This window comes from Syngnathus scovelli, chromosome 2, assembly GCF_024217435.2.
Source record: "Syngnathus scovelli strain Florida chromosome 2, RoL_Ssco_1.2, whole genome shotgun sequence".
NCBI classification, from domain to species: Eukaryota; Metazoa; Chordata; class Actinopteri; order Syngnathiformes; family Syngnathidae; genus Syngnathus; species Syngnathus scovelli.
In genome coordinates, this window is record NC_090848.1 from 9,318,251 (window position 1) to 9,346,195 (window position 27,945).

General features: G+C 42.7%; 3 protein-coding genes and 2 long non-coding RNA genes across 8 annotated transcripts; 2 read left to right on the top strand and 3 right to left on the bottom strand.

Moving 5' to 3' along the window:
• Positions 1 to 1,000: 1,000 nt before the first annotated feature.
• Positions 1,001 to 7,897, bottom strand: ptpn1 (protein tyrosine phosphatase non-receptor type 1). The gene is made up of 9 exons (XM_049755085.2): positions 7,400 to 7,897; positions 6,262 to 6,352; positions 6,094 to 6,194; positions 5,798 to 5,896; positions 5,577 to 5,714; positions 5,274 to 5,483; positions 4,191 to 4,352; positions 3,949 to 4,106; positions 1,001 to 3,472 (listed from the first exon to the last, which is right to left on the bottom strand). The coding sequence occupies exons 1-9, from the start codon at positions 7,454 to 7,456 to the stop codon at positions 3,181 to 3,183; spliced, it is 1,308 nt and encodes a 435-aa protein (XP_049611042.1). The 5' UTR covers positions 7,457 to 7,897; the 3' UTR covers positions 1,001 to 3,180.
• Positions 7,898 to 7,906: 9 nt separating this feature from the next.
• On the top strand, positions 7,907 to 13,508 carry klhl12 (kelch-like family member 12). Of its 2 annotated transcripts, XM_049755080.2 has the most exons (13): positions 7,907 to 8,186; positions 8,282 to 8,389; positions 9,195 to 9,421; positions 9,607 to 9,760; positions 9,850 to 10,067; positions 10,584 to 10,733; positions 10,797 to 10,911; positions 10,995 to 11,101; positions 11,259 to 11,454; positions 11,872 to 12,030; positions 12,101 to 12,199; positions 12,268 to 12,454; positions 12,703 to 13,508. In XM_049755080.2, exons 2-13 carry the CDS (start codon positions 8,332 to 8,334, stop codon positions 12,827 to 12,829), a joined length of 1,797 nt encoding a protein of 598 aa, XP_049611037.1. In that variant the 5' UTR covers positions 7,907 to 8,186; positions 8,282 to 8,331; the 3' UTR covers positions 12,830 to 13,508. The 2 variants fall into 2 exon arrangements, with proteins under 2 accessions (XP_049611037.1, XP_049611038.1); XM_049755081.2 differs by lacking the exon at positions 8,282 to 8,389 and having other exon boundaries at positions 7,908 to 8,186.
• A 1,218-nt stretch (positions 13,509 to 14,726) lies between these two features.
• On the top strand, positions 14,727 to 26,828 carry kdm5bb (lysine demethylase 5Bb). 2 transcript variants are annotated; one of them, XM_049755068.2, is made up of 28 exons: positions 14,727 to 15,076; positions 16,265 to 16,342; positions 16,605 to 16,727; positions 16,809 to 16,979; positions 17,506 to 17,562; positions 18,593 to 18,748; positions 19,085 to 19,178; positions 19,261 to 19,379; positions 19,697 to 19,855; positions 19,933 to 20,052; positions 20,134 to 20,292; positions 20,401 to 20,582; positions 20,691 to 20,853; positions 20,929 to 21,048; positions 21,176 to 21,370; positions 21,459 to 21,640; positions 21,728 to 21,852; positions 21,988 to 22,138; positions 22,227 to 22,341; positions 22,434 to 22,789; positions 23,450 to 23,588; positions 23,668 to 23,847; positions 23,937 to 24,098; positions 24,665 to 25,150; positions 25,225 to 25,309; positions 25,406 to 25,590; positions 25,705 to 25,956; positions 26,032 to 26,828. In XM_049755068.2, exons 1-28 carry the CDS (start codon positions 14,921 to 14,923, stop codon positions 26,167 to 26,169), a joined length of 4,608 nt encoding a protein of 1,535 aa, XP_049611025.1. In that variant the 5' UTR covers positions 14,727 to 14,920; the 3' UTR covers positions 26,170 to 26,828. The 2 variants fall into 2 exon arrangements, with proteins under 2 accessions (XP_049611025.1, XP_049611026.1); XM_049755069.2 differs by lacking the exon at positions 17,506 to 17,562.
• On the bottom strand, positions 19,071 to 22,055 carry LOC125989094 (uncharacterized). The gene is made up of 6 exons (XR_007488597.2): positions 21,916 to 22,055; positions 21,742 to 21,836; positions 20,407 to 20,579; positions 20,145 to 20,322; positions 19,676 to 19,868; positions 19,071 to 19,217 (listed from the first exon to the last, which is right to left on the bottom strand). It is a non-coding gene; the product is annotated as an uncharacterized lncRNA (long non-coding RNA).
• LOC125989092 (uncharacterized) lies at positions 24,396 to 27,337 on the bottom strand. 2 transcript variants are annotated; one of them, XR_007488594.2, is made up of 3 exons: positions 27,071 to 27,181; positions 25,851 to 25,942; positions 24,396 to 25,003 (listed from the first exon to the last, which is right to left on the bottom strand). It is a non-coding gene; the product is annotated as an uncharacterized lncRNA (long non-coding RNA). The 2 variants fall into 2 exon arrangements; XR_011086462.1 differs by lacking the exon at positions 24,396 to 25,003 and having other exon boundaries at positions 25,592 to 25,942; positions 27,071 to 27,337.
• Positions 27,338 to 27,945: the final 608 nt, after the last annotated feature.

Sequence of the window (27,945 nt, forward strand, 5' to 3'; positions counted from 1 at the left end):
GGGAGAGGGGGAGTGACATCCCCTTTGCTATTCCCATTTGACCTATGCCCTTTTGATACGTCTGACATTTGTGTGTCAAAATTCAATCTCATTTTCTCAGACCTATGACACTTACTTGAGGAGAAAGTGAAAAGTCCAAATCTATGGTAAGATTGAAGATAATATCAAGCACATTGTCACTTTCAGATGACTTCCGGTCCTAGCGGTCACACCTTGATTGTAGTTTTCCTACTGCAGATAAGTTCAGCCTGTACAATCTTGCAGGCTTGACGTCAGTAGAGGGGTGGCGGAGAGTGCTATTACTCACTATGTTTGAATTGCATTCCTGTACAGCACGTACCAGTGTGTGCCTCTTATTTCCCAAACAGGAAGTTGTAGATTGCCAAATCTCTTGCACCCCACAAGAGTAAAAGGACAAAGAGGGCGGGTGGGGGCTAATAAGATACAGCTTTAGCAATGTATTTTGTTCAAGGGAAACAACTTTAAATCACGGTGAGTTCTTATGTTGTCAGTATTCAAACAGAAAGGGGTCTTTTTTTTTTTATATGCATTCTATTTTTATTCCTACGATGAGCGTTACGCCAACAGAATGAACATCATGACTAGTACTAGTATTTTATAGCAGCGAAGAGTGATTGAAAAAAACCCAGTTGGCACAGTAAAGCAACAGGAAAAGTGTGGTCAACTATCTAAAGCCAGTAAGTGCATAGCTCAACAGCGTCACCGTGTGGAAAGCAGCATACGACACCAACATAATTTAACGAGCCCAGATTCACAACTTTTGGGAAAAAAGCACGTCTGCGGCAGAGGATTTAATTCTCCCTGTAGATTTACAATGATTATTTGTGTATATATACAAAAAAGAGATTCGCTTGAACAACATTTTACAACTCATTAAGTTAAGTGTAATAAATAATTCTGAAGTTGTATAAAAAGATGCTCAGGTTCTTACTTTGTGGAATTAAATAAACTTAACAAATTTAAAAAGTGAAAGAGAGTCTGCAGTATAATCCTTTATTTGAAAAGTCAAACAAATGTATATAAAAAAATACACATTTTAAGCTCAGGATAGAAAACAGGAGAACTTGAGGTGCTGAGGTTGAATCCCTTGATTAAGCAGAACCAAAAAAAAAATCTGCACACTAAAAACCTGATTTGAAATGTGTGTGTGCGCGCGCGTGTGTGTGTATTTATTTATCCACCTTTAGGACAATTATACATTCCAAACAAAAAGATATACAGCTGTCCAACTCATTTTGTTGAATGCTAGCAGCATAACTAATATCACTTTAGAACACACCTGTCGATTCACAAATGCAGCATGCGAAAAGTCAATATAATCACTGAAATTATTTCCAGCTCAGGGTTATACCGTCCAAATATTACTACAGTGTATTGTTTTTCTCTGTGCTGGTGTTGGCTTGGTTCTTTATCCCTGGTTCCCCGTTCAAAAGGTAAAGGTGACACAATTGGATGAGTTTGTATTGCTGGCAAGTAGTTTGGCTCTGTATACTTCTCGCCACCCACCATTATGGCGACTTGACTCCAGCCAAGAGTTAGAACCCCGATTCATACCATTTAAAACAATTATTATCAAAAGCTAATGTCCATATAAGGGTCACGAGTGAGCTGGAGTCTATCACTTTGAACGAGTGGCGGGGTACACCTTGGACTGGTCGCCAGTCAATTGAAGGGTAAAGTTATAAAATAAAGTTTGTACCCTCCAATGGAACTATTTTTTGTTTGGAGACTGCAGCGAGAATAAAGAACCATGAGGATAAGCGTTTCAGATGACAAATGCACGAATGGAGGCAGCTTGGTTCACATTAATTTTCCTTAAGTCCCTGTAAAGTGAAAATAAATGAAAACATGACAGCACATAGAGTGTTGTTAACAACACTGCCAAATAATGATAAAAAAATGGTGAAGTATATAAAATGCAGCTTCAAAATTTAACATAAAATCAAGCTCCACGCTCTATCACTGCGGGCACCTGCTCAAAGCTCTGAAACGATGCTCCACCGAACTGTCAGTCTAAAACTTCACTTCTTGGGAAAATCTAGCATCTTTGTTAAGCTGTAAAAACAGGATTACTTCAAGCCCCCACTGGCTAGAATATACCCCACCTGGTCATCACAAGGCTTTTCCACACCGCAGCAACAAGATGCAACATAGCCGTCATGTTCGAATTCTAATATTCTGGGGGAGGGACAGCTCATGTCCAAGCTAAAATATTTTTAGCTTCAGTTCCCCCCCGATGAATGGTGCAAAAACAAGTTAACGCTATGCTCCACAGCTGTGTTTGCAATTCTTTTCAAACATACAAACCTCCCAATTTACATTACAGGGTCTATAAATGTTCATATTTTTTATGATGATGTCACTCAAGCATGAGTCGAAGGCTCCAAAACTACACACTGACACATACACTGACACACACGTGCTGTACGAGCCCATGGCATGTGTCTATGGCAAGCCAACATGGACCACTGATGGAGAGAGGGCAGATAAGTCACCCCAGACTCAAGTTCTTTTCTAACGGGCACAGTGGCGCTTCCCCTCATGCCGTCTTATGGCTGGAACTCAATTCTCAGCCAATGTGTAACTCGATTCTGATCGCCACTTGACGCGGCTTAAAAAAATATAGGAAAAAGATATGACATAGCTGTTTGGACCATATGATTGGCTACGTTATAAAGCATATTCCTGTGGATTTCATTGGTCAGATTAAACGAGTGTAAAATAATTTTAGGGCCACACTGAAAGAAGAGGAATAGTCTTCTTTACTTTAATCTTTCCCCCAATGTGGTTTGAAGACTCCTTCATACATTATAAAGGAAATTATTATGTAATTCAAACAACCTGATTTATATAATAGCTACGCTGATGACGCCAAAACGGATTGAACTTCAATGACAGCAGCCATGTGAGCCGCCATCTATGTCAAGGCACTGACCAAATCAACAGCTGGGGTAACCTGAATTGCCATCTCTCAGTTACATCTTCTCAACATTGATCAATTTCTGTGGCTCTTTTTCTTTTTTTTCCCTAAACGGCGCTGCTTTGTGTGTTTATGTTGACGGACGAATGGAGGACATAATACCTTGAAAAGGCCCTGAGCTTCCAAGACTAAAACAACATTTGGCCAGGTGAGTCAGCGGAGGAGGAGGAAGGCAGACATCAGTGGTAGAAGGCTCGATAGCAGACGTAAGCGCTGAGCGCCAGCGCCGTGCACAGGCACACGTTGGCGAGGAGGGGAGACCAATTCTCAGACTCTGCGGATGTTACCACTGACTGACGAACAGCCTCGTCCACTTGATGCCGCTCCATGTCGTGCTGCGGCTGGGCTTTGGTTTCAGATTTGGAGGTTGGATCTTGGACTTCCACGTGACCGTCAAGGTGAGCGGCACCATCGGGAGGAGACTGGAGAGCGACCGCGGTCCTCCTTCGCAGCTCTGAGTCTTGTGAGGACCTGTGTGAGTGTAGCAGAGGATTGATTACCCCACATTGTCCACGGCTTGACTTTCAAACACCATTTTGAGCATGTCTAAGGAGCAACTGAGCCTATCCCAGCGGACTTTGGACAAAAGGCAGACTCCGCCGTGAACTGGTTGCCATCTGGTTAAGAAGTGCGCAGTCCTATTTGGCCTCCCAATATCACTCATGAAAAATTGTAGCTCCTTCATCGTTTGAGTTGCCTGTCGCCCAAAGATGCCTGTGTTCCCACAGCCGCAGGCATTTTAAGTTCCTAAAAATATACTAAAAAAAAAGCTGAAACTTTCCTTATGAGTCATTTTGCAACTCGTGATTCTAGCCACTTCTTGTTTACAGAATTAATTGCGTTTGACAGCAAGTTGTTCTAGACATTTCCAAGCAACCAATACACTAAACAAAACATTGAGTGAGCATTTTCATTATTCATCGCTTCAATTCAATTTGAATGATTACCCCAGAGTGTGGATTTCAATCGGTCGCACAATCTCGTCATTCATGGGAAAAAGTGACGGCCCAACTTTGCCGTTCTGAGGGTCTCTTGGAGGTGGGAGGGGGGGTGGAGTGAATTCAGGGGGATCATCTTCTTCATTTGACAACTCCTTCCATGATTCCTAGCGGAGACACAAAATACAGGTGAATATTCATGAAGTCAAGAGGCCTTGAATGTTGCTACAATATGGTGGGAAAGCACTTGCCTGCAATGACAAATCTCCCTTGAGGTATTTAGCACCTTCAATGACAGCAAGGTAGGAGAAGCGAAGTTGATCCGCAGTCTGAATCAAGCCCATACGATGGCGTCTCATCTCCAGTAGAACATCACGGATACGCACGGAGGACGGGTCTTTGCGGATAGACATCTGGAGAGAAAAAAGTCAAATAAAAATGTGTTCATTATGCAGCTACATAACGGCTGGAAAACGAAAAATAATATGAACGATCCAAATTTAATTTCCACAATGTTGAGTTCAAAACTCGTGTCACCATAAAAACCTGCACACAATGATTCGGCCAATCACAGCGCCGCGATTGATTTGTCAATGGCTGTTGAGTTCTGTCAGTAGATGCATCTCGTGCTGCTAGCATTACTGATCCTTTCCACGTTTCCCATGCTGCACATAACCTAATGTTATCCGAGTAGGATCCTGCGGTTCCAAAATAGCACCGATGGATCCACCAAGGTATATAAAAGAAGAAACACAGCAAGCCAGCAACTGCCCATCGCCATGTTGGAAGTCATGCATGTGGAAGAACTACGATCATGTTAATGCAGTTGTACTGCAGACCATGCAGGTGGAACATTGTCAACATTCCATTTCAAATTTACCAACATTTTACAAAGGAGACACCTTTATATTGGGAGTTGAAATAGGAATACGATATTACGGCAGCTTCATCATCTTTGTTTTTGTCACAATTAATTACATTGTATAATATTTGTGTGTTATTCATTGATTGTGCTTTCCTTTATTTTATTATACAGGGTTTTTCCATTATTTTAAAAGTGTGCCATAAATGATAACAATAACTATATTCACTTACTGGAACATAACCCCGCAATGAATTTACTGTAAAGTTCAACTGGGAGTGGTATGAAACAGCTTAAAGCCTATTATCTGAAAAATTGCTCACTAGCTGTCAAACCAGTACTCACGCTGACGTGAGTTGACTTTGCTACCACCGTGCAGCCCTTGTATCTCAAGTTTGCACTTGCAGGTCAAAGAAGAAAATTAATACATTCAAATGAAAATATTTAAGTCTTGTATTAGCTCAGTACAAACCAGTAATAGGCAGGTGTCCACCAGGCAAAAGGTTCCAGAGCGTCCGATGCCAGCGCTGCAGTGAACCACCACTGGCCCCCGGTCTGAATTCATACAACCTGACTCCCGCACTTTGAACAAGAAATTAAGGAAGGAAGCTGGAGACTCTGGCACCCCAAAGTCAGGCCAGGTGGTGTAGTGAAAATGTAAAATTTCACGTGTCTCTAGTGTCTGCAGAGGGGAAATAGTCACAGAAAACAACAGAGTTGGCAAAAAAAAAAAAAGAGCAATTGTCCCACTCACTATTAGTCACGCAAAACTTACAGAGAGATTTTCCAGCTCTAGATGACGGACTGTGTAGTAGGACTTGATGTCTTCGGAAACAAAGGTGAGCTTGAAGTTTGTATCCTCAAAGAGCGCATCTCTCTCTTCTCTATGTGGCCAATATTGTGCGCATTTGACCTGCAACCGAGTTTAGGTCAAATGACTTTGGGGGCGAAATCAGCAATTAGAAAAGAACATGTGCAAAAGAACCCTCTGCTTACAGATCCTTTCTCGATCACTCTGTTCAGCATCACCACACCGCAACTTTGCTGCTCCCAGACCATCTCCCAGAAGTGACCGCACGTGTTGGGTAAGGGTCCCTAAAACAAGAACAACAGCATAATCACATCCTTCCCAAAAGGTTTTAGCCTAGCACCCACTCCATCAGCGGCACAATCTGCTAGGACAAACCTTTAAATATTTTTTTAATGACTGACATATACTCAATCTAATTAGATCCAATACCAAGATGGTAGCGCTGAAGATACATTTCTTCAACAGTGTGCAAACTGTTTACCTGAGTGAGGATGTAGCTCCTTTGCGCCTCTTCTACCGCTATTAGGCTGGCGTTAATGTAGGTGTTAGCACTCTGCTGCAGACATATTCTACTGTGGTCAACTGGGGAGAAAAGATAACGTGAACAAGAGTTTAAGGGGCCTGTGCACACTTCTGGGGAGCGACTTACATGGGCTAACATCTCGATAGCGATTCCGACTCTTGTTTTCAGGTAGTTTGGCCACCTTGCAGGGCAGTTCACATGACTGCTGACGAATCTCCTGGAAGACAATTGGACCTTTATTTATTTTTCTGTAGCTAACACTGAGATAATATGACATCCACACAATCCTAATTGTGATACATACAATTAGTCTATCAATTAATTGAATAAGATATAAAAATATATATTTTGCATTAAAGTTTCTTGCAAAATCATTGCTTTCAGACTTTTTTTAAGCGATCATTATTGTATATTGTTTAATGATTAAACAAAACTAAATAAATAGCACTTGCTGTAGTCGCCAACATTTAAAAAAAAAAATGGGAGCTACTTCTTGGATACAAACTAAAGCGAAGGGTTACATCGATGTACACTTCTGAGATTTCAAGTTTAACTACATGTCAGTCATACTGCAACTTCAAAAAATGGTTTAACATAACAGATTAAATAGATGATTATTTTGTTCATAAACCGATTATGATTCCGTTCTGGTTTGGTCCGTAACATATCAATAAATACGCAAACGTGTTGATCATTGTTTTCCAAATAAAAGGGGGAAAAGGGTCTGATTTCATGGGGGACTGAGAGAATATTTGCTCTTGAGGACCTGAAATTAGAATGTATAGACAATTTAAAGTTAAAAAAATGCTCTAAGCAATTATTCAATGGATTTTGACAGCGCACGAGACTGGTTTCGATTAAGTGTTTTAAGGTGTTTACAGTTTTTTTTATTTATTTGTTGTTTTAACTGTCTAATTATTGCTCCATGTGCAAGCACTTTGTATGCAGCAATGGTTGTTTGACAAGTTTAGTTGAGTAACTCGGTCAGAAAAGTAGAAGTGACAAAACAGCTAGGGAACTGGAAATCGTTAAAAGAGATGCATTGGGTCACTTCTACAGTATTTTATTGACAGATATACATTTCAATATAGACCAGAGGAGGCACTAATTTATGTAAACTAGAGGTTCTGCACAGTGCCTTCACGAACGCAGAGTAGTACACTAAAACACAGTAAGAAAACGACATGTTAAAGGCCCATTTACTTCACAGCAGTCCTAACCTGTCCTAAAAGTGACATTTTACGACGGACCCCCTTTGACCCACCTGGTAAATGGCGCTCCAAATCCTGTTGTCATCGATTTCACGAAACTCGGCTTCCATTGCTGACAGTCCAGCTGTCGCTCGTCCTTCCCCCGCTGTGGATAAGCTCACCTCGCTGTAATCGAGATGGTTATTGTCTCGTAAAAGTGTCGAAAAATTACGGACAAAGAACGCCGCCGCTGTGGATTTGTTGTCACTAGAGCAACATAGATGACTTGGACTCAAAATCGGCCTGCTGCTGCTAGCGGAAACGAGCCGCAAACAAGCGCCTTACGCGGTGGAGCTACTAGCTAACTGCCGTCCTTGGCGGCAAACAACAAAGAGGCATAAATAAAGATAAACATAGAAAGTCGTCGCCGCCTTCCTTGATAAGACAGCTCGTAAATGCCCAAATGGAGAACTTCGAAAGAAAGGAACAGTCAGTCAGGTTAGCATTTCTTCGGCAGCTGTAGAGCGACGCCAACGGGAGCGCGCACTGAGGCATCTTGTCGCTAGTGCTCGCCGCCTCGTGAGCGCGCACGCACGACGTAGTGATGTAGTGTTTACGTCCAGCCAGCCAGTGGATTCTCACTGCAGCGCGACCCCGCATCTAGACTCTTCTAGTGTTCTTTTGATATTTTCTTATTAGTGATGCGCGAGGATGTGCATATTTCCAACATGGAATGACTGTAATTATATTTTTTCTCCAGGCTGTCTTGCAGCAACAACTGGAACAAGGGACTCTGATGCTAAAGCTAGCTAGCAGCGCTACTTAGCTAGAGGCTTTGAGGCAGCTTTAACACGGCGACAGGTACTATGTACATTTCTGATCAGCTCCCCTCTGTGTGTCGCTTCATGTCTTGTCTTCTGGCCAGCGGCTGACATTTTGTGGCTGTATTTCTTTAGCTTTTGTGTGGCGTCGGCGTTAAGCCTTCAGCTGTCGTCGGCTGTAACTGATGTGTAGCTATAGTTACTGCCTCCCAGTGGTGGAAAAAGTATTCAAATCTTTTAACGGTAAGTTGCATAATCCATGTTATAACTCGTAGACACGTCTTCCTAAGGAAATCAAATTAATCAACTTGATTATGAGTAATAAACAAGTCTCCACAATGCAAAAGGAAATGGACAGAGTACCTTTAAAAAAAGAACAACAATAGTTTGTTTTTTGTTTGGTTTTGCAAAATTGCATCAATAATTGATTACAAGAAAACATTGCTTTATGCTAGGTACACCACACAGACACATACAGTTTAAGCATGAGGCAGAATTTGGATAGATGTAATCCATTCTTAAACAAAGCACAATTAAATGATGGGATTCAAATTAAAATATAACAAATTTCATAATGGCACATTCATTAAAGAAAATAATGACCTGGTCCCCATTTAGTCATTACTCATATTTTCCGCCAAACATATTGCTCCAGAACGTCTGTATTCTCGATGATGCAAAATAAACACATGTTCTGTTGGATAGTGTTTCCCAACCTTTTGGAAAAAATCTCACAGCACAACTGAATACCATGTGCAAATGTCACCCAAAAAGTCAATACGCAGGTAATTAAGAGCCCACTGACATCTAATGGAAGGGCTTTTTATTGTTCTGCCTTTCACTATACTTTGCTGGCATCGATGCCTGAACAATGATACTTTGTACGTCAGAAATCGTTTTCTAACCAATTAAGTGAAGTTGCGTAATTTCCCAGTAATCTGTCACGCCACATTGGTTGGGAATCACTTATCAGCAAGTGCTGTATAAACTCTTTTTGTGTGTAATTTTCCTAAATACCCCCTTCAATTTTGTATTGTTTGTCATTTAGATTCCTTGAGTGGTCTGAGAGCTCTGAGCTGCTCTCAAGGCAGTATGGCCCCCAAGGACATCATGACCAATTCCCATGCCAAATCCATCCTTAATGCCATGAACTCTCTCCGCAAGAGCAGCACACTTTGCGATATAACATTAAGGGTGGAAAATACTGATTTTCCAGCTCACCGGATTGTATTAGCAGCCTGCAGTGACTATTTCTGTGCCATGTTCACCAGTGAGGTAACTACAACGGGATTCATAACATCCAAGTTTTTGTTAAATACGAGAAGTTAAAGGGTGGATTAAAAAAATGAGTGGATGACTCTTAGGGAGTCTTAAATAAAATCTGCAGATACCCTGTAAACACAAAATGTAAGCATTTAAAATTATATTGAATGTCTTTCTTCTCCCAAAATGTGTGTTAGCTTGCAGAAAAGGGAAAATCCTTTGTGGACATTCAGGGGCTGACTGCATCCACAATGGAGATCTTGTTGGACTTTGTCTATACAGAGACAGTGCTAGTTACGGTGGAGAACGTGCAAGAGCTGCTCCCTGCAGCATGCTTGCTGCAACTTAAAGGTTGGTGTTTCTCATTTGTGTGTAGGTTGTGTGTACTAGTTGAAGACTAGTTGAAAATTGATGCGTCTCCAATTACTTGTTTTTCTAAGGGGTGAAACGAGCATGTTGTGATTTTTTGGAGAGCCAACTTGATCCAACCAATTGTCTGGGAATCCGCGACTTTGCCGAAACACACAATTGCCTCGACCTGATGCAAGCTGCTGAGCTCTTTTCCCAGAAGCATTTCTCTGAGGTGGTTCAACATGAAGAGTTCATGCTGCAGAGCCAGACAGAAGTGGAAAAGCTTATAAAATGTGATGAAATCCAAGTAAGGGAACAGGCTGACTAGAACAGTGTTGCTCCACATCACGGGGGGAATCCATTTTTTTTTTTTTTTTTATAGCTCCGCTTGCCTGAAAATGTTGAAATTTCCAAAATGTCTACTGGGGTCTACACACTCCTGTGCAAATGGCAGTTTTTTTGTGATTAAAAAAACTTAAACCAAGATAAAAACAAAAAATTAAATATTTCATAAACTTGATGTACAAGAGCAAAAATATACAATCAGTCTCAAAAATAATTTTAGAGGCACATAAAGCCATTTCTGATTCAAATTTGCTGTTGACCAGTATTTGTGATTAATCTAAATTGTTGAAATTATCTTGCTGTCAGTGCAATCTTTAGCCTGTCATTTTTCTTGGCTATGAAAAAGAACAAACCTGTAAATCCAAGTTGCTGTCCCAAAGCAAGCACTTTCACTATGGAGACAAAATTTGTTAAGCATCAATTTCATCATCAGTTCTGCACTCAACCAAGCTTGAATTTGAATGTGCTTTGCCTTTAGGTAGACTCCGAGGAGCCGGTATTCGAAGCTGTGCTAAACTGGGTCAAACACAACCGAAAAGAGCGAGAGCCTTATTTGCCAGACATGCTGGAGTTTGTCCGGATGCCATTGCTGACCCCCCGCTATATCACAGACGTCATTGATGCAGAGGTGAGGTTCTTCTGTGTGAGATTGTGTTGTCAGTGTGGTCACGTATGTCCCGGCACGTTTCAGCCCCTGATTCGCTGCAGCCTCCCTTGTCGAGACCTTGTTGATGAAGCCAAGAAATTCCACCTGAGACCAGAATTGAGAAGCGAGATGCAAGGCCCACGCACACAAGCTAGATTAGGCAGGTGTCTTGTTTTTAAACTGCACTTTGGCAACCCTTGTTTGGCACTCAATTTTAAAGTCTTTCAAATTTTGGTTTTAAAGGTGCCAAAGAAGTCCTTTTGGTGATTGGCGGCTTTGGCAGCCAGCAATCACCGATTGACATTGTGGAGAAATATGATCCGAAAACTCAGGAGTGGACTTTCCTCCCAGTGAGTATTTCAACTGAATATCGGATTCAGCCTTTTTGAACACCCCGAAATTAATGTATTAATGTGTCAAATGTGAAATTGTTTCTTAATGTAGTTGCACTGCTTTTACCAAACTCATGTGCAGAACGTTTGACTAATCAGCGAATGGATTCCACAGAACATTGCGAGAAAGCGGCGTTACGTTGCCACCGTGTCTCTCCACGATCGAGTCTATGTGATTGGAGGTTTTGACGGACGGTCCAGGCTCAGCTCCGTGGAGTGTCTGGACTACACGGCGGACGAGGATGGCGTTTGGTACACTGTCGCCACCATGAATGTGCGCCGTGGCCTAGCTGGAGCCACAACGCTTGGAGGTGAAATGTTGTGTGTTTACTTCTTCGTTGAAATAACGCAATCATTTACAAGTTTACAACTCCCTCCAGCGTTAAACTCAGTTTAAATCACTCTTTTAAAATATTCTGAAGTACTTGTTTTAACTCATGGAAAGAAATGTTATCATATGACATCACTTATCGTAAACAAAAACAAGACTCGCTCATTTCCACAGTTTTCCAAATGAGAGTCCGAGCGTGCTCGCTTCAAGCTATTTATATGTCAAAACATATTAAAGCCACTGTAACGTTATGCAGTTTGACATTTTTTTTTTGTTATTCTTTTGTATACCACTTGAGAGAGTGAATGAACCACGCTTTGAAAATCACTGCTGTAATTAAATGTTTTTTTCTCTCCAATCACATCTCAGAACAATTTTTGTACTCTTCTTGGCTCAGACATGATCTATGTTGCCGGCGGTTTTGACGGCAGCCGGCGTCACACCAGCATGGAGCGATATGACCCAAACATCGACCAGTGGAGCATGCTGGGAGATATGCAGACAGCTCGAGAAGGCGCTGGTCTGGTGGTGGCCAGTGGACTGATATATTGTCTTGGTATGGTCACATTCTTTTGATCTACACACGATGGAATTTCGCTCAATATTTTGCTTCCTATTTCCTGAAGGAGGCTATGATGGACTTAATATACTGAATTCAGTGGAGCGATACGACCCCCACACGGGCCACTGGACGAGCGTCACCCCAATGGCCACTAAGCGCTCAGGTAAATCTTTCAGGAAATTTGATGTCAAGCTAGTTGGAGTGAAGATCGTTAACATTGTGCTTTTTCAGGGGCAGGCGTTGCTCTACTCAATGACCACATATACGTGGTGGGAGGCTTTGATGGGGTTTCCCACCTGGATTCTGTTGAGGTCTATAATATCAGAACCGACTTTTGGACCACCGTGGCTAGCATGACCACACCTCGATGCTATGTAGGAGCAACTGTCCTCAGAGGACGACTGTATGCTATCGCTGGGTAAGGAGTGTCCTGGTTTTCCACAGCAAAGTTCAAAATTGTACTTAAATATAAATGAAACTTCAACAACTGATTTGTTTCTCACTAATTTAAAGTGTTCTCATTGACTAAACTATCTGAACATTGGACGTGTCATAATTTAAAGTCATAGAAAATAGTTGAAAGTAAAGTAGTAGGAGGAAAATTGTTCGGATGTAGGGTTTTACAGTGTTTGTTCAAACAGCGTTCCTCTCTGATTGTCTTCGCAGATATGACGGAAACTCTCTTCTCAGCAGTATCGAATGTTACGATCCGGTGATCGATTCCTGGGAGGTGGTTACCTCCATGGTGACGCAACGGTGCGACGCAGGAGTCTGCGTTCTGCGAGAAAAGTAATTTTTGCTTGAGAAACACGTCAACCACAAGTGGGACAGTCCCGTGAAGAAAATGCAGGCAGCAGGCAGCTAGACTTGGCTACAATGCCAGTAGAACAGACATTTGTTTTTCTTTTTATATTCAGCTGCCCGATGAAGGGAATTTCCAAAAACTAAGCTCTCATTGGTTGGACATTCAACCCTCCGCCACTTCAGAGGTGGAGCACGGCCACGAAGGATTTACGAAGAGCCCACCGCCACCTGCATGACTCTCTTGAGTGGCGCTGGTGATTATCTGTGAGATTATTTTTGTCCTCAAAGTGCAATATATTAGTACACATCATCAGAAAGAGATGCTGCTAAACGCCTTATGACTCTAGCTTGCATCGCACGGTGAACATTCACGTTGCCTCTCGGTTTAATGGGCCGTTTGCTTGTTGCTTAGCATTTGCCAGGTTATGAGCAAGCCTCTTTAGCATTCTCTTTGTAAGACTCAGATGCCTAAAATGACTTCATACACATTTAAGATAGAGTTTTAGAAAAGAACTGAATCTGTTCCAGTTACGTCGGATTATTTTCTCTTTGATTCGTGACCTCTATTTGAGGTACGCGTCATTTGTTTCCCTCAAGCATTTCAAGTTGAATATGTTTACTTCAATACTGTTGCTTGGAAAGACAATAAACAGTAAATCTAAAGTAAATATTTTGGTCATTTTAACCGTATGAATGCCCGTTCAGTGGTGTAGACACATTGGCGGTGACTCCCAAGTATTTCACAATTTACATGTTTGAACGGGAGTGAGGGAGGACATCATCTACGTCATGATTTAGAAACCTTTCCTGTCCTTTCATCCCTTCCAAAGTAATTCATGCACTCATAGTTAATCATATTGCCGGCTGTTTACAGCATTTTGACCGAACATGTAAGACAGCAGGGGATTTTCTTTCTGAAAATGCCATAGCTATGAATTACAATGGCCATCATTTATTATTTATTTTATCAGTTGTCCTGAAATAAGTATCTTGTTCAATCCTAAATAGTTTAAATAACAAAGTTGATTTGATAAATTCACACGTATGTGAAACTTTACCAACAAAACAGTTTGTTTTCATCTGATTAAAAGACAGGGGTATTTCTTTTACAATCAAATGTCCTATTTTTTTGTTTTACACAATACATATTGATTTGTTCTTTTACAGAGTGATTTTTTCTATTTAATAAGAAATGCCTTTTCTGCCAGATAACTAAGAAGTTATCCATTATTATACATTGTTATTATTAGAGTAGTAATAGATTTATAATGTGACGTAATGAAACGTGCCGGCGAGATCCACCAATGGCAGCGTCTATTTAGAAAAAGATAGGTCCGGCAACCCTTAAGGTGCCACCTGAAAAAAAATCGTCCGCGCGTATGTAAACAGAAAACAACCCATATGAGGGAAATTATTTGACACACTTATGTTGGAAGTTTGCTTTTTCCACACCATGTCATGTCACGATTCAGTGAAAACAAACACTTAAGTCAATGTGGTTTTACAACTTAGCCCACAAATGGTAGTACTCGTCAACGCATTCACTTTTATGTATGGGGTGTAAAAAAACAGTAATTACAAGTACAACCAATAATTGTTTTTCTTCATGAACAATACAAATCGGCAAATAATCTGAGTGAAAGCTTTTTCCTCAAATATATTGGTGAACGATGGAAATCCGGAAAGACACATTGAAGCCATCGGTTTCATCAGTCTTTGTTTGGACGCTGAAAAGCTACTTATTAAAAGAAACACTGTCATGTCCCCACTTTATGCTAATGGAGGTCATTTGAAGTGGTTTCAAGCGCAAAGCTTGAGGTCAACTCATGAGGACATTGGGAGCAAACTGGTGTCTAGTTTTTTGAGCGGACGTGCTCACTGCCTTGGAACATTCTCTTCACAGTGCGTGGATGTGTGTGCGTGTGGACGTGTGGATGTGTGTGTCAGCTGCCTCATCTCTGTTGATGTCGACTTGCTGCCACCGGGCCTGACGCTTAATAACGGAATAAAACACTCCCCCCCCAATCTCTCACGCGAAGCCCCCTTCCCCGACATCGTGACCTGACCCGTCCTGTTCGAAATGATGAGCCAGCCGCGACCGGGCGAGTTCAAGCCGCCTCCGGAGTGCCCGGTGTTCGAGCCCAGTTGGGAAGAATTTGCAGACCCATACGCTTTCATCAATAAGATCCGTCCCATCGCCGAGAAAACGGGCATCTGCAAAGTCCGTCCGCCTCAGGTGAGCTCAGGATGTTTAAAGACCCCTTTGAACGTGGATGCTCGTTTGGTCGCGATGCTTGTTGGAGATGAAGCAGCGAGGGATTTAAAGGGACTGCTCAACATGGCGGATGAAGCGGCTAGGTTCATTCTTTGTGCACCCACGGCTCACTCTTTCATTTTCGGCGTGGTCGGCGTCACGAGCGCTCCGCTTTCGGCCACCTCGGACGCTCGACGCGCTCTGCGAGCGTGTCCCGAGTGGGAATGTGTTGTTGTTCGGCGTGTGTCAACAAAGCCTCGGCGCTGCGGCCACTGAGTGAGTCGTGGAGCTAAGAGGCTAATGCTAACTAGCAGAAGCTGTCATGATGTAGCACACGGTACTGTTGTCATAGGTGGATATGCGGAAGACATCCTTGTGCGATCTACGGGAAAAATAATCATAAAGCTTTTGTCCATCGTTTGGGCCCTAATTTCTGCGTGGATGGTCTGACGTTATTTGCCGAAGAGCATCGTGCGTGGACAGCGTGTCATGCAACACTTGTCATCAATTCACACCTAAATAAATGTTCATAACAAAGGTCATGTACAAATACTGTTCAGGCCATTGTTAATAATGATCTTAACAAAGTCGAATGACAACACAAGTACAGCAGGTTATGTAAGTCGTGCATTAAGAAACAAGTTCTGCCTCTTAAAATTAAGCCAGGTTATCAAACCGAGATAATTGTGATTGCATTTTATTTTGATTTATGACTACTGAAGGAAGAGCAACTGTCCATGCATGACTCAAGAGTCAGTCTTGTTGGCTGTAGTCCTCCATGTTGGCTTTGTGGTAAGCTGGCCTAGTGACTGAGTCTTCCATCTGGCCATTTTGTGTGCCAGTGGGGGGATGTATGCTTCTGACTTGTAACAAAAACTTGGGCCTCCCCTTTTGTCAGTGATCGTTCTTGTTGTTGACGCTTAGCTCTAAATCCTTCAAATTTGGCTTTTTCGTCTATGAGAAGTACAAACTGAGACAAGGGTGTTCCATGTTAAGGTTTTTTTTTGTGTTAAATTGGATATGTATCCTAAAAAATACAAATGTGCTGTTGTGAAGCGTGACTAATTTGAAAAGGAAAGTCAACTATCCAGCGACCGAAATAAATCAACTCTGACTCCCAACATATCAAGACAAAGGCTCATATGCTGATATTGTTCTGTTGCTGTTTAGGGTTGGCACCCTCCATTTGCTTGCGATGTTGACAGACTTCATTTTGTTCCTCGGATCCAGAGGCTCAATGAACTGGAGGTGAGTGCAACATTTGTGCTGTTTTTAACCCTTCCTCTCTTGAGTTATTACACTTGCACACATGAAAGGAAAGTAGTAATAATCTAGACACATCTGGGATCAACAGTATTCCACGTGGTATGTCAGATAAACAAAATAGACGGTAAAGAATTGACGTGTTTCATGGTGGATGGATGAATGACCAACACATTTTCTTTGCCTTCCTGTAAACGTCTCCCAATGTTAAATTAAATATTTAAATGATTGTTTTACCTCATTCCAGGCTCAGACAAGAGTTAAACTCAACTTTTTGGACCAGATTGCCAAATTCTGGGATTTGCAGGGATGTTCCCTAAAGATTCCCCACGTGGAGAGGAAGATTTTGGATTTGTACCAGCTAAACAAGGTTGGTGTCGTATATAATGTGGCCAATTATAATTGTTTGAATTGCCTAACTTATTTTATCACAATCATGTCCCCATCACAGTTAGTAGCAGAGGAAGGCGGCTTCGACATTGTCTGTCGGGACAGACGTTGGACCAAGATTGCCATGCAGATGGGCTTTGCCCCTGGGAAAGCTGTTGGCTCACACTTGCGAGGGCATTATGAGAAAACACTCTACCCCTACAATCTCTTTCAAAGTGGCGCAAATCTGTTGGTAAGTAACACATCGCATCAGAATGACAACATGTTCCTTCTAGAACCGATACAATACAGGATGCAACTTGTTTGATGTGATGACTTTTGTGGATGTCCTAAATGACACCAGCTCAGTGGCCTAGTAGTAGAGTGTCCGCCCTGAGACTGGAAGGTTGTGGGTTCAAACCCCGGCCGGGTCATACCAAAGACTATAAAAATGGGACCCATTGCCTCCCTGCTTGGCACTCAGCATTAAGGGTTGGAATTGGGGGGTTAGATCACCAAATGATTCCCGAGCGCGGCACCGCTGCTGCTCACTGCTCCCCTCTCCCCCAGGGGATGGATTAAAATCACATGGGGATGGGTTAAATGCAGAGGACAAATTTCACCACACCCAGATGTGTGTGTGACGATGATCATTGGGACTTTTTTAACTGGGACTTTGGGACTTTGACAAGAGAGCTCATTATTGAATTGGTACCCCATGACCTCTTAGTTCGGGTCGCTCTAAACGGTTTAATTACATCAACTGTCTCTTGCCTCAGACGCCAGAGGCAGCTTCCAAACTGATGCGTTTGGAGGCTGATCCTGAGCTCGAAAAGGTATGTATGTGTGCGCCACAGTGAATAATTAACGACGTGCATGTTGATTTCTGGCTGGGTTTAATGCTGCTTTTCAAATATTGCTTGGGGAAACAATGTCTTTTCATAACTAGTTTGACTCTTTTAACTTACAAAACTGTATATTTATCTCGACTGAGGAGTTTACATTTATTTCAATAACATTATTTAGGAAAAAGACTTGTAATGAGCCAGCCTAGATTTATATGAATTGTTTTCTAATGTTCCCCAACTTTAATGAGCCAAGGCACCCACATAGCATTAGAAAAAAATCTAACAAAAATGTTACAAAATGTACAAATACTAAACCGATAACCTCATCTCAATGATTTACTCTCATCTCGAATTGTACAAGAAGCCACAATTTATCCTTTAGTATGATTGGCAACAATTTCATCGTACTTTCTGCCATCAGGAGGAAAATCATGTTTGGTCAGCGATCGCTGGCAGAGATATATTTGTATTTTGTTATCATTTTTGACCAACAAATTTAAATTAAATGACCTAATTGGGAATCAGTGTTTAATTTCTTTTCATCACCTTGACACTGCTGCCTCATCTCAGATCTGTCCTCTTCTGGATTTGCATGTTGCTCTATTGTTTTCTCTTGCACGCTAACCACATCCTTCATTTGGCCTTTCTCTTTTGACTGTTGAGACATTTTATGTACACTGTTGCTGTCTATCCGACAGTCTGTCAACAACTTACTATTGGCACAGATAACTATTAATACCAAAACTGTTACACGGTTATGGTCAGCAGTTTTCATACATTCATCCTGGCCATGGATTTTATGATAAATTTGGGGCTCAGAGTTAATCTTTTCTCTTCAGACTGAAATGAGTAGTGTAATGTGAGTTTAAAGCAGATAGCTGCTGTAAACATTTACATCACTTTAGCAGCAACAAAAGGCGCTCCTGTTAGTTTTCTGCTGAGTTATTTCCACTTAAGAACCCACATCTGTTCATTAACTGCTCAACGATCGTATTAACCAGCACGTTGTTTGCTTCAGTGTGTTCAAAAGCCTGTCCATCCCGAGGAAAGTGCCGAGAGTATGGCACAGGTTGACACCAAAGAGCACAAACTGCCCGAGCCACTTCAAAGGCAGCCCATCCAGACGCCCAATTCTTGCCCTAATGCTCGAAGAGGAAAACGCATGAAGTATGAGGTGGGGGTTGTTCACGAAAATGCATATTTCTTATTTTTCATATCTGGTAGCTTTTCTTCCTTTTGGAATTATAGCCTTAAAGTGTCATCTTGATTTCATAGTTTAAGGGAAGCGAGTTAGGTCACAAGTTTCTTTAATAGTTCCATTCAGCAGATAAATCCCTGTTTTTGAGGCTGTTGTTTCTGTTTATTTTAAAACTAATAACCCTTGTATTCTGCTGGGTTTTTTTTTACATCATGGAAAACTAGCATTTGAACAGTGTTGACTTGTTTTAGCCACCATATTGGCGACATTGAGTTGTTTCACATGACCTGCATTGTCACCTTTTCCCTGTAGTCTGTATGTGTGAAGACTGAACCAGGCGAGCCAGGCGAGAATCGTCCGAACTTGAGGAGGAGGATGGGCTCTTTTGTTGCCAAGCCGGAACCAGGTATGTCTCCAAATGACTTAACTGCTACAGTGCTTCGTTCTGAAACACACCAACTGATGTGTCACTCTTGACTGTCTTACAGAAAAGGAGATTCCCATTCAAGTAAAACTGGAACCAGTTGAAATCAAGGAACCAGTTATTGAGGAGGACAAATTCAAGCAACGCTACAAAAAATACCTCCCACCTCTTCCTCCGAATCCAGTAAGTACAAACGTTTACTTTTTGCAAATGTATGAATGTTCCTTCAGTTGAATGATCATCTGTTTAATTTCTCCAACAACAATGTAAACCTGTAACATGTTGAAATTTTTTGTTATCAAATTTTAAACGAAGACTGAATGATTCATTGGAAGCATACAAAATAATGTAACCCAGCTAAAACAATGAAAAGGGATGTTACATTGAGACATTTGAAATGATATTTTTTTTCTAGCAGGGAGAAACCATAACAAATGATCAGGTCAGGGGAAATTTTTCAAATGAGTTCAATTACTCACACTACTTCCTTTATTGTCTAGGTGGATCTGGTGGTGTGTCTGGTTTGTGGCAGTGGGGGAGACGAAGACCGCTTGTTACTATGTGACGGTTGTGACGACAGCTACCATACTTTTTGCCTCATCCCCCCTCTGACCGACGTCCCCAGAGGAGATTGGAGGTGCCCCAAGTGTCTGGCTCAGGTGAGGATCATTGCTGTAAACAATAACACGGAATCAAATAAGTCCAAATATACTGAATATCATTGTGTCCTTTTTAGGAATGTAGCAAGCCTCATGAAGCGTTTGGCTTTGAGCAAGCTTACAGGGACTACTCCCTACGGGCTTTTGGGCAAATGGCAGATGCATTCAAATCCGATTATTTTAACATGCCAGTTCATGTAAGTCGAGCATGGTTTGTGCAAAAATAAAAGTACAGTATGTTTTTCTGCAAACGTTCTGATTGCTCATATATCTTCCAGATGGTACCTACAGAGTTAGTGGAGAAAGAATTCTGGCGCTTGGTGGGAGCCATCGAGGAGGACGTTACTGTCGAATATGGAGCTGATATTGCGTCAAAGGAGTTTGGGAGCGGATTCCCCATTCCCAATGGGAAATTTAAGGTTTCTCCTGCTGATGAGGTAAGCTGATCACATTGTAGTGCACATCATCTAAAACAATAGACACAGAAGAAAACAAGGTCATTAATTGATGGGTGTGCCTAATTGCATCTGTTGCCTCCTATGCAGAAATACCTCAAGTGTGGGTGGAACCTCAACAACATGGCAATGATGAATCCATCCGTCCTCACACACGTGACAGCGGACATCTGTGGAATGACATTGCCGTGGCTTTACGTTGGCATGTGCTTCTCCTCCTTTTGTTGGCACATTGAGGACCACTGGAGCTACTCCATCAACTACCTCCACTGGTATAAAAAAAAAAAAGAAAAATCCCAAGCAGTGATGCTTACTGACCTTTAGGTCTTTCCGTCACAAGACTAGAGAGCGGTCCATTAAATTGTTTATGTTTCTCCTAGGGGGGAGCCCAAAACCTGGTACGGAGCGCCCGGGTTTGCTGCAGAGCAGTTAGAAGACGTGATGAAGAAACTAGCCCCAGAACTGTTTGAGTCTCAGCCTGACCTCTTGCACCAGCTGGTCACCATCATGAATCCTAATACCCTGATGGCCCACGGTGTCCCGGTATGTATTGTCCACCTTGAACACAGCACAAATAACTTGATAAAATGCATCCTCATCTTCTTGGTTCTGCTTCAGATTTATAGAACGAATCAGTGCGCTGGAGAATTTGTCGTCACGTTTCCCAGAGCCTACCATAGTGGCTTCAATCAAGGCTTCAACTTTGCCGAGGCAGTCAACTTCTGCACGGTTGATTGGGTAAGCAGGGAATCTATTTTGCTTTCATTGTAGTATTTAAGCACAATGAGATGTTCTTGCACATGAGCTTGCCGTTTGCATTGGGGGCCTACACAACAACCTGGATTTTCTCTTTCTGTTACTCCAGATGTCTCTCGGTAGGCAATGTGTCAATCACTATCGCACGCTACACCGGTACAATGTCTTCTCCCACGACGAGATGGTGTGCAACATGGCAGCAAAAGCAGAGACCCTCGATGTGGTTCTAGCATCTGCTGTCCATAAAGACATGGCCGTCATGATCATGGAAGAGCAGGAATTAAGGGAAAAAGTGTCAAAAATGGTGAAGTAGCAACAATCATTTTGTGCTGTCAAATCTGTCCTTCACTTGACCTAACCACTCACCAGTGGTTTGGCCCTCCCATTTAAAGGGCTTAGTGCAGTGGCAGGAGGCAAAATACGATCATCTGCAGGATGACGAGCGACAGTGCGCCAAGTGCCGGACCACCTGTTACCTGTCTGCCATCACCTGTCCCTGTAGCCCAGGAGTACTGGTCTGTCTGCATCACATCACTGACCTGTGCTCCTGCCCGGTTACCAACTACACACTGAAGTAAGTCCCACCGCCCGGGGGATCAAGCTAATTTAAGATGAGTAAACAAGTGAATATTCAATTTTCACATTCAATGTCCTTGTATAGTTACAGATACACACTGGAGGAACTGCTGCCCATGATGAATGCCTCGAAGCAGCGTGCCGAACAGTATGATGCGTGGGCCTCTCGTGTGTCAGAGACTCTGGAAGCTAAACTGGAAAAGAAGAAAGGTAAGCCAACAAGTGGAGAGAAAAACAAGCACAAAGTATTTAGCCAGTCCAAATCCAAAGTACCAGCAATGATGAAGAACAATTTATGTGTGAAGGTCAGTGTTGTCCTGTGAGTGACACGTCCTCCCTCCGCAGGCTTGCCAGTTTTTCGCACTCTCCTTGCTGAATCTGAGTCTGAAGGCTTCCCTGAAAACGACCTTCTGCGTCGGTTGCGTATGGTCACCCAAGATGCAGAGAGGTGCTCCTCAGTGGCACAGCAGCTGTTGAATGGGAAAAGGCAGACCAGGTATTTTGCGGAGAGAAGGCAGACCGAGTATTTTGCTGGTACATCAAATGTAAAAGATGAGCTGGGAATGACTTGACTTGTTCTCCAGGTATCAATGTGGCGTCGGGAAATCCCGCAGCCAGTTGACCGTGGAGGAGCTTAGTTCGTTTGTGAGGCAGCTGTATAACCTCTCCTGCAGCCTCACTCAAGCCCCCTTGTTGAAGGTAGGCTCAAGTCGACAGAATCTGAACCGATCTGGCAAGTGAGAACATGTCACAGCAGTTGGTGCGCAATACGTTTTGCCGTGTCTTTGAAGGAACTCTTGAATCGCATTGAAGACTTCCAGCAGCATAGTGAGAAGGTCCTGGCCGATGATGCTCCCAGCGTGGCTGAGATCCAGAGCCTGTTAAATGTCAGCTTTGACTTTGACGTGGACCTGCCTGAGCTGCCGCGCTTGAGGGAGCGACTAGAACAGGCCCGCTGGCTGGAGGGAGTGGAGCAAGCCAGCGTCCAGCCCGCAAGCCTGACTTTGGAAACCATGCGAAGACTCATCGACCAAGGCGTGGGCTTGGCACCTCACTCGTCCGTGGAGAAAGCCATGGCACAGCTTCAGGAGCTTTTGACGGTGTCGGAGCACTGGGAGGACAAGGCGAGCAGTCTTCTGAAAGCCAGGTGAATGGGGCAGATCAAATGAACAGCTGTTCACAGGGGTGCAAAAAAACATTCCAATATATGGTGGCTTTATTTTTATAAGTGTACTTAACAATGTCTTTGTTGTACGAGCCGTGTCTCCCTTTCTGCCCGAGTCTTTGCACTGATTGCATCTGAATGATTTCCTATTGCATCAGTGCACCTGATTTTGCTTCGTTTTAATTCCAGCTATAGTGCAAAAAGCTGTGGCTAGAATATTCAACCAGATCAACAAAAAGTGAGCATCCTGTTTAGTTTCGCCCTCATTCCACTGGTGCTGTTCAGCATTTTTTGTCACAAGTTGCTTTCAATGGCATGGCTGTTAGGAATGTGCATCTCTCCATCTTAACTAAGAGCTTAAACTCAATTGAAGTGATGTTCCTTGCCATTTGTAGTTGCAATGCTTAGTTCTCAATTTTCATCCTTTTTAGGTTTTGCAAAATTTTGATTCCCATGGACAAACAGAGAACAACTCCAAATTTTTAATTACAGCAATTTAGGGTCCAGGACCTTTCAGACCTGTCACCGAACTGTGTGTGGACTGAAAACAACGCAACGACAGTTCTCATAATTGATTTTAGATATCACTGTCTAGTTTTTTTTTTTTTTTTTACTTACATTGTGTACTCTTTTCCCCATCAGACCACCTCACTCCATTGAGACCCTGAGTGCTGCAGCCGAGGAGGTTTCTGGCATCTCCTCTCACCTCCCTAACTGCCTCCTTCTGAAAGACACCATCCGAAAAGCTCTAGAGTGGCTTCAGGAAGCCGAGGAGCTTCAGGTCAATACACACTTGACACTTGGGCTGCGTGCTTTCACATTCCCACACGTGTTTAACCCATAATCATGTTGTTTTGCAGGCTAATGACCGCGTACTTATGTTGGACGACCTATCTGACATGGTGCTACGAGGCCAAGCCATTCAAGTCCATCTGGAGCCCTTAGACAGACTTGAGACTTTAATGGCAGAAGTACAAGAGTGGAAAGAATCTGCTGCTTCCATTTTCCTTCAAAAAGACTCAGCCCGTACCCTGCTTGAGGTGACCCACCCCCCCCTCAAACCCATCCTCCAAATTATTACGGCCCTGAAGATAATGTGACGACTCACTGTTGCCTTTTTTCATCCCAGGCTTTGTGTCCAAGATGTGAGGTTGGAAATGAAGATTCTCCCAAGAGGAAGGCCAAAAAAGGGAAGGAATCATCGAAGAGTAACAAGAAGAAAACTCTCAGGCTCAACACTGTCAGTGATGTGGAGAAAGCGCTTTCAGAGGCCAAAGATTCTGCCTCTGTCGTAAGTGCTTGTCAATTAAGAAACTTAATCGTGAATGTAGTCATATTATGAATGATGTGTGGAAAATATATGAATTTCATATTCCCAAACAGTGTCCTGCTCTTTAACAGTCACTCTGCCTTCCTTTCTTTACTCATAAAAAAAAAAAAGTTTTGCCACAAATTAACTACTATCTCAGGGGGTCACCAACATGTCCCTAAGAAGCACATGATTGGACCGAAGGCCTGGTCTGAAAATAGCTCACACGTGAGGAATGTTGGCGATGTGATCATTTGAAAATGGAAGAACTTGCAGAGATTTATGGAAATTTAATTAGTGTTTATTGATGTCTTAGCTTGTTAAATCATTGAGAACTCCTTGATAAGGTCACTGTTCACATTTTGTTAATCAGCATACATCTGAAAGTAATTTTAGAAAAATTGTCTCTTAGCATCCGGCATGAATCGTAGGTCTCACTTTTAAAAATGTTAGTGACCTCAACACTGATTAATCCTCCCTGTCGTAGTTATTTTCCTCAGCAATTCTGTCGGGCTAAAGTGAATGTCGGTCTTAATATTCCTCTTTAGAATGCGACTCTGGAGGCGCTGCGGGTCAGGGAGATGGAGGCCTTCTGTCATCTGAGAGTAGCAAACGAGTCAAAGCTCCTCCCCACTGCCGACTGCACCGACTTGAAAGTGTGCGTCTGTCAGAAGGCGCTGATGGGAGCGATGCTGCAGTGTGAACTCTGCAGGGACGCGTTCCACAGCGTTTGTGTCAGGGACCAATCAGATCTCAGCGAGACACCGCCGTGGCTGTGTCCCCAGTGCCAGAGATCCAGAAAACCGCCACTGAACAAAGTTCAGCCTCTGCTCGCATCCCTGAGGCGAATCAGGGTTCGACTGCCCGAGGGGGACGCACTGCACCACCTGGTTGAGAGGACAGTTAACTGGCAACATCGCGCACAGCAGATTCTACAGTCTTGCCATTTGACAGAACTGGAAAATGGAGCCCAAACGCCCCCAATTCTGACCCGTTGTGCATCAGACCCCTCCGACACTTACACTAACTCTCAGGTCATTCATTATCGCCTTTTTTGTCTCGATTTTGGTGGCTGAACAAAGTTAGTCATTTGGGTATTTTCACGCAGGCCCCGTTTTTAACCCCAGAGTGGAACAAGACAAATCATGCTCAGACTGTGTTTTATACCGAGCAGAGATGCATTCCGCTGCAAGGTCAGTCGTCCTTCTCTCCCATGAAGATTGGATTTTTTTTAAAGGGAAAACTTATAAATTGAAAAACTTGTTTGATGTTATGCATTTATCTGACAGGCTTGAATCAGGATCTGGAGGAGCTGATGGTGGAAGGTCTCCTCCTGCAGGTATCACTGCCAGAAGTCCAGACCCTACACCATGTTTTATTGGACAGAGCCACGAGCCAGCACACAGTGTCTCCAGCACGGGACGACACCAGCAAACATGTTCCGTTTCACTCTCAGGGAAAAAAACTTAACCAGGTAAATTCATACCTAGTGTTTATTATTTTTTTTCAAAATCAAAAACGGACAAAAAGAGTACATGAATTTTCTTGAAAAAGAAATGCTTCTTGTCTAATTTGCTCTCTTTTTCAGGATACTAATGGGAGGGACTCTCTAATGGTGCCAGAGAAGAAAGCAAAAAGGCATTTGGCTGTAAACGGAGAGCGCAGAGCAAGGGACAGAAAGCATTCTCACAAAAGACAGAAGATGAACCAAAAGGAATTACAGCGCAGGCCAACCTCCAACTCGTCCTCACCGCGTTCCGATATCTCACAGTCTGACGAGTCTGATGAGGACATGGCCGTGTGCCCCGCCGAGAGATGCCAGCTTCCTGAGGGAAATGAGGTGGGAATTAAGTCTTGAAATGAAGGAATGCATCAAAAAGGACAGTATGATAAGTGTCCCATTGTCTTGCTGCAGGTGGACTGGGTCCAGTGCGACGGCAGCTGCAACCAGTGGTTTCACCAAGTATGCGTTGGTGTTACGACTGAAATGGCGGAGAAGGAGGACTACATTTGTGTCCAATGCACACTGAGCAACTCGTGCATGACAGAATAAAGAGACCCTCCTAAATGACGGTTGTTTGGGGTACCACCTGTTTCGCCCTCACCTTTGGCCTGTTTGTCCAGCCCTTTTGTAACGATGGTGCTATCTTCTCTCACTTGTCCAGAACTATAATTGTTTAGTTATTTTTTTTGTATTTTTACATGCATAATATATATATTTACTTATAAATCGTGGCGGTCAAAATGACAAAAAAAAAAAGCAGGATGTAATGTGTATTGCATGGATGCCATTACATGGACGTAAAACACACCCAGTTAAGGTTTAAATGGTTGATCCGGGCTTAATATTTTCTTCTTTCGAGCCTCATTGCATGCCTAGCAAGATTTTATGACATTGGAGCCAAGGTTTTCTTCCTATCCCCTCCCTTTTTAGTCAAGTGTTTAGTACATGCATCTTAATTGCCGTTTTTTGTAGAATAGTTTTATTTATCTGAGCAATAATTTCTGTCCAATTTGACAAATGGATCTCCGGGGGATTGTTGCTGTCATAGCTATGTTGTGATGTACAGAAGGGGACTCGGTGCAGCTGCAGCAGTGGGGTGAAAGAAAAGACTGCTCACATGTACAGATGGCAGTGTGTAACTTGGTATAGGATAATTGGTGTGGAATTGGCATAGTTTATATTGTGGAATAAATTCATTTTGTTCTATGGATACGTCTCTTTTTGATACAACATTGATCAGTTGTGTTGTACTGTCACTATGGCAAAAATATATGATTTTTCATGGCAAGTTGACAGCTTGCATTCACATCGTCGATTCATTGCGAAGCCCGGAGTCATGGAAGAGAGAATGAATGATGAATAAGGAAAAAAAAAAGTTTTGCTGGGACGTGACTGATTCCACATCATACTATCAACCAGCAGTGGGCAGTATGTCACTACAATACTGTACCTGGCAAGTGTATTTTAACGTCATGGGTTTCAACACTTGAAAAGGAAGGACTTGACCTGACTGGGAGCGAAACAATCAAGGTGAAAACCTTTAAAACACACACAAAAAATGGATGAGTTTAAATAAACGGTACAATTTTCTTCCAAGTAAAACAATGCAGTTTAGTGTTCTTTAACACATTAAACAATGTAGATAAAGTTCAGTTCTTTTTCCTGAAAGAAAGAAAAGGTCTTGAACATAGTTATCCTTTGAAAACAAAAGTCAAAATACAACAATCATAAAGAAAACACATTCTTCAGACCAACTGTAATTGTTAACAAAATGAGTCCAGTTGAGAACTGTGAGCTCACCTTTGGTCTCCTCTTCCCATGAGTTTTTTTCCTTTCTCCGTGGAGCTCAGCACGGTTTGCTGCTGCTGCTGCTGCTCACTGGACCAGAGGATGGGCTTGTTTGCTGCTTATGAACCCTAACGTGTGCGCGCTCCCATTCAGGATGAATTGCGCTCAGCTGTTGAGGCGCTCTGAGGAGCGTCACTGCGTGCTGCGCGTTCACGTCGTACACCTGCAGTGCCCCCTTGTGGTCACATGCACCCACACACAGGTGCGCATCTCCCAGGTCGCCTCAACAGTACTGACATTGATTTTCTTTTTCCATGCCTATCTTCTGCATCCTCTCCATCTCTTTGCTCACTCATGGCGTCACTAGGTGGTGCACTGTGCTCATCAAAAATACTTTTCTGCGACTCCAGACTTCCTCATGCACTGCCACAGTTCCTCTTAGTTTCCTCCGCCATAGTCTTTCTCTAAATTTGGTCCTCTTAGATTATCCTGTCATAGTCTTTCTCTAAATCAGGAGTCACCAACTCCGATCGTCGA

Coding starts and splice junctions, on each gene's coding strand:
- ptpn1 (XM_049755085.2), bottom strand. CDS start 7,456: ATGGAAGCCGAGTTTCGTGAAATCGATGACAACAGGATTTGGAGCGCC. Junction 6,353..7,399: donor TTTGGAGCGCCATTTACCAG/GTGGGTCAAAGG, acceptor ATTGTCTTCCAG/GAGATTCGTCAGCAGTCATG. Junction 5,715..5,797: donor GAGTGATCGAGAAAGGATCT/GTAAGCAGAGGG, acceptor ACTCGGTTGCAG/GTCAAATGCGCACAATATTG.
- kdm5bb (XM_049755068.2), top strand. CDS start 14,921: ATGATGAGCCAGCCGCGACCGGGCGAGTTCAAGCCGCCTCCGGAGTGC. Junction 20,053..20,133: donor ATTTTAACATGCCAGTTCAT/GTAAGTCGAGCA, acceptor TATATCTTCCAG/ATGGTACCTACAGAGTTAGT. Junction 21,641..21,727: donor GTTACCAACTACACACTGAA/GTAAGTCCCACC, acceptor GTCCTTGTATAG/TTACAGATACACACTGGAGG.
- klhl12 (XM_049755080.2), top strand. CDS start 8,332: ATGTGTAGCTATAGTTACTGCCTCCCAGTGGTGGAAAAAGTATTCAAA. Junction 10,912..10,994: donor ACGCACACAAGCTAGATTAG/GCAGGTGTCTTG, acceptor TTGGTTTTAAAG/GTGCCAAAGAAGTCCTTTTG. Junction 11,102..11,258: donor AGGAGTGGACTTTCCTCCCA/GTGAGTATTTCA, acceptor TGGATTCCACAG/AACATTGCGAGAAAGCGGCG.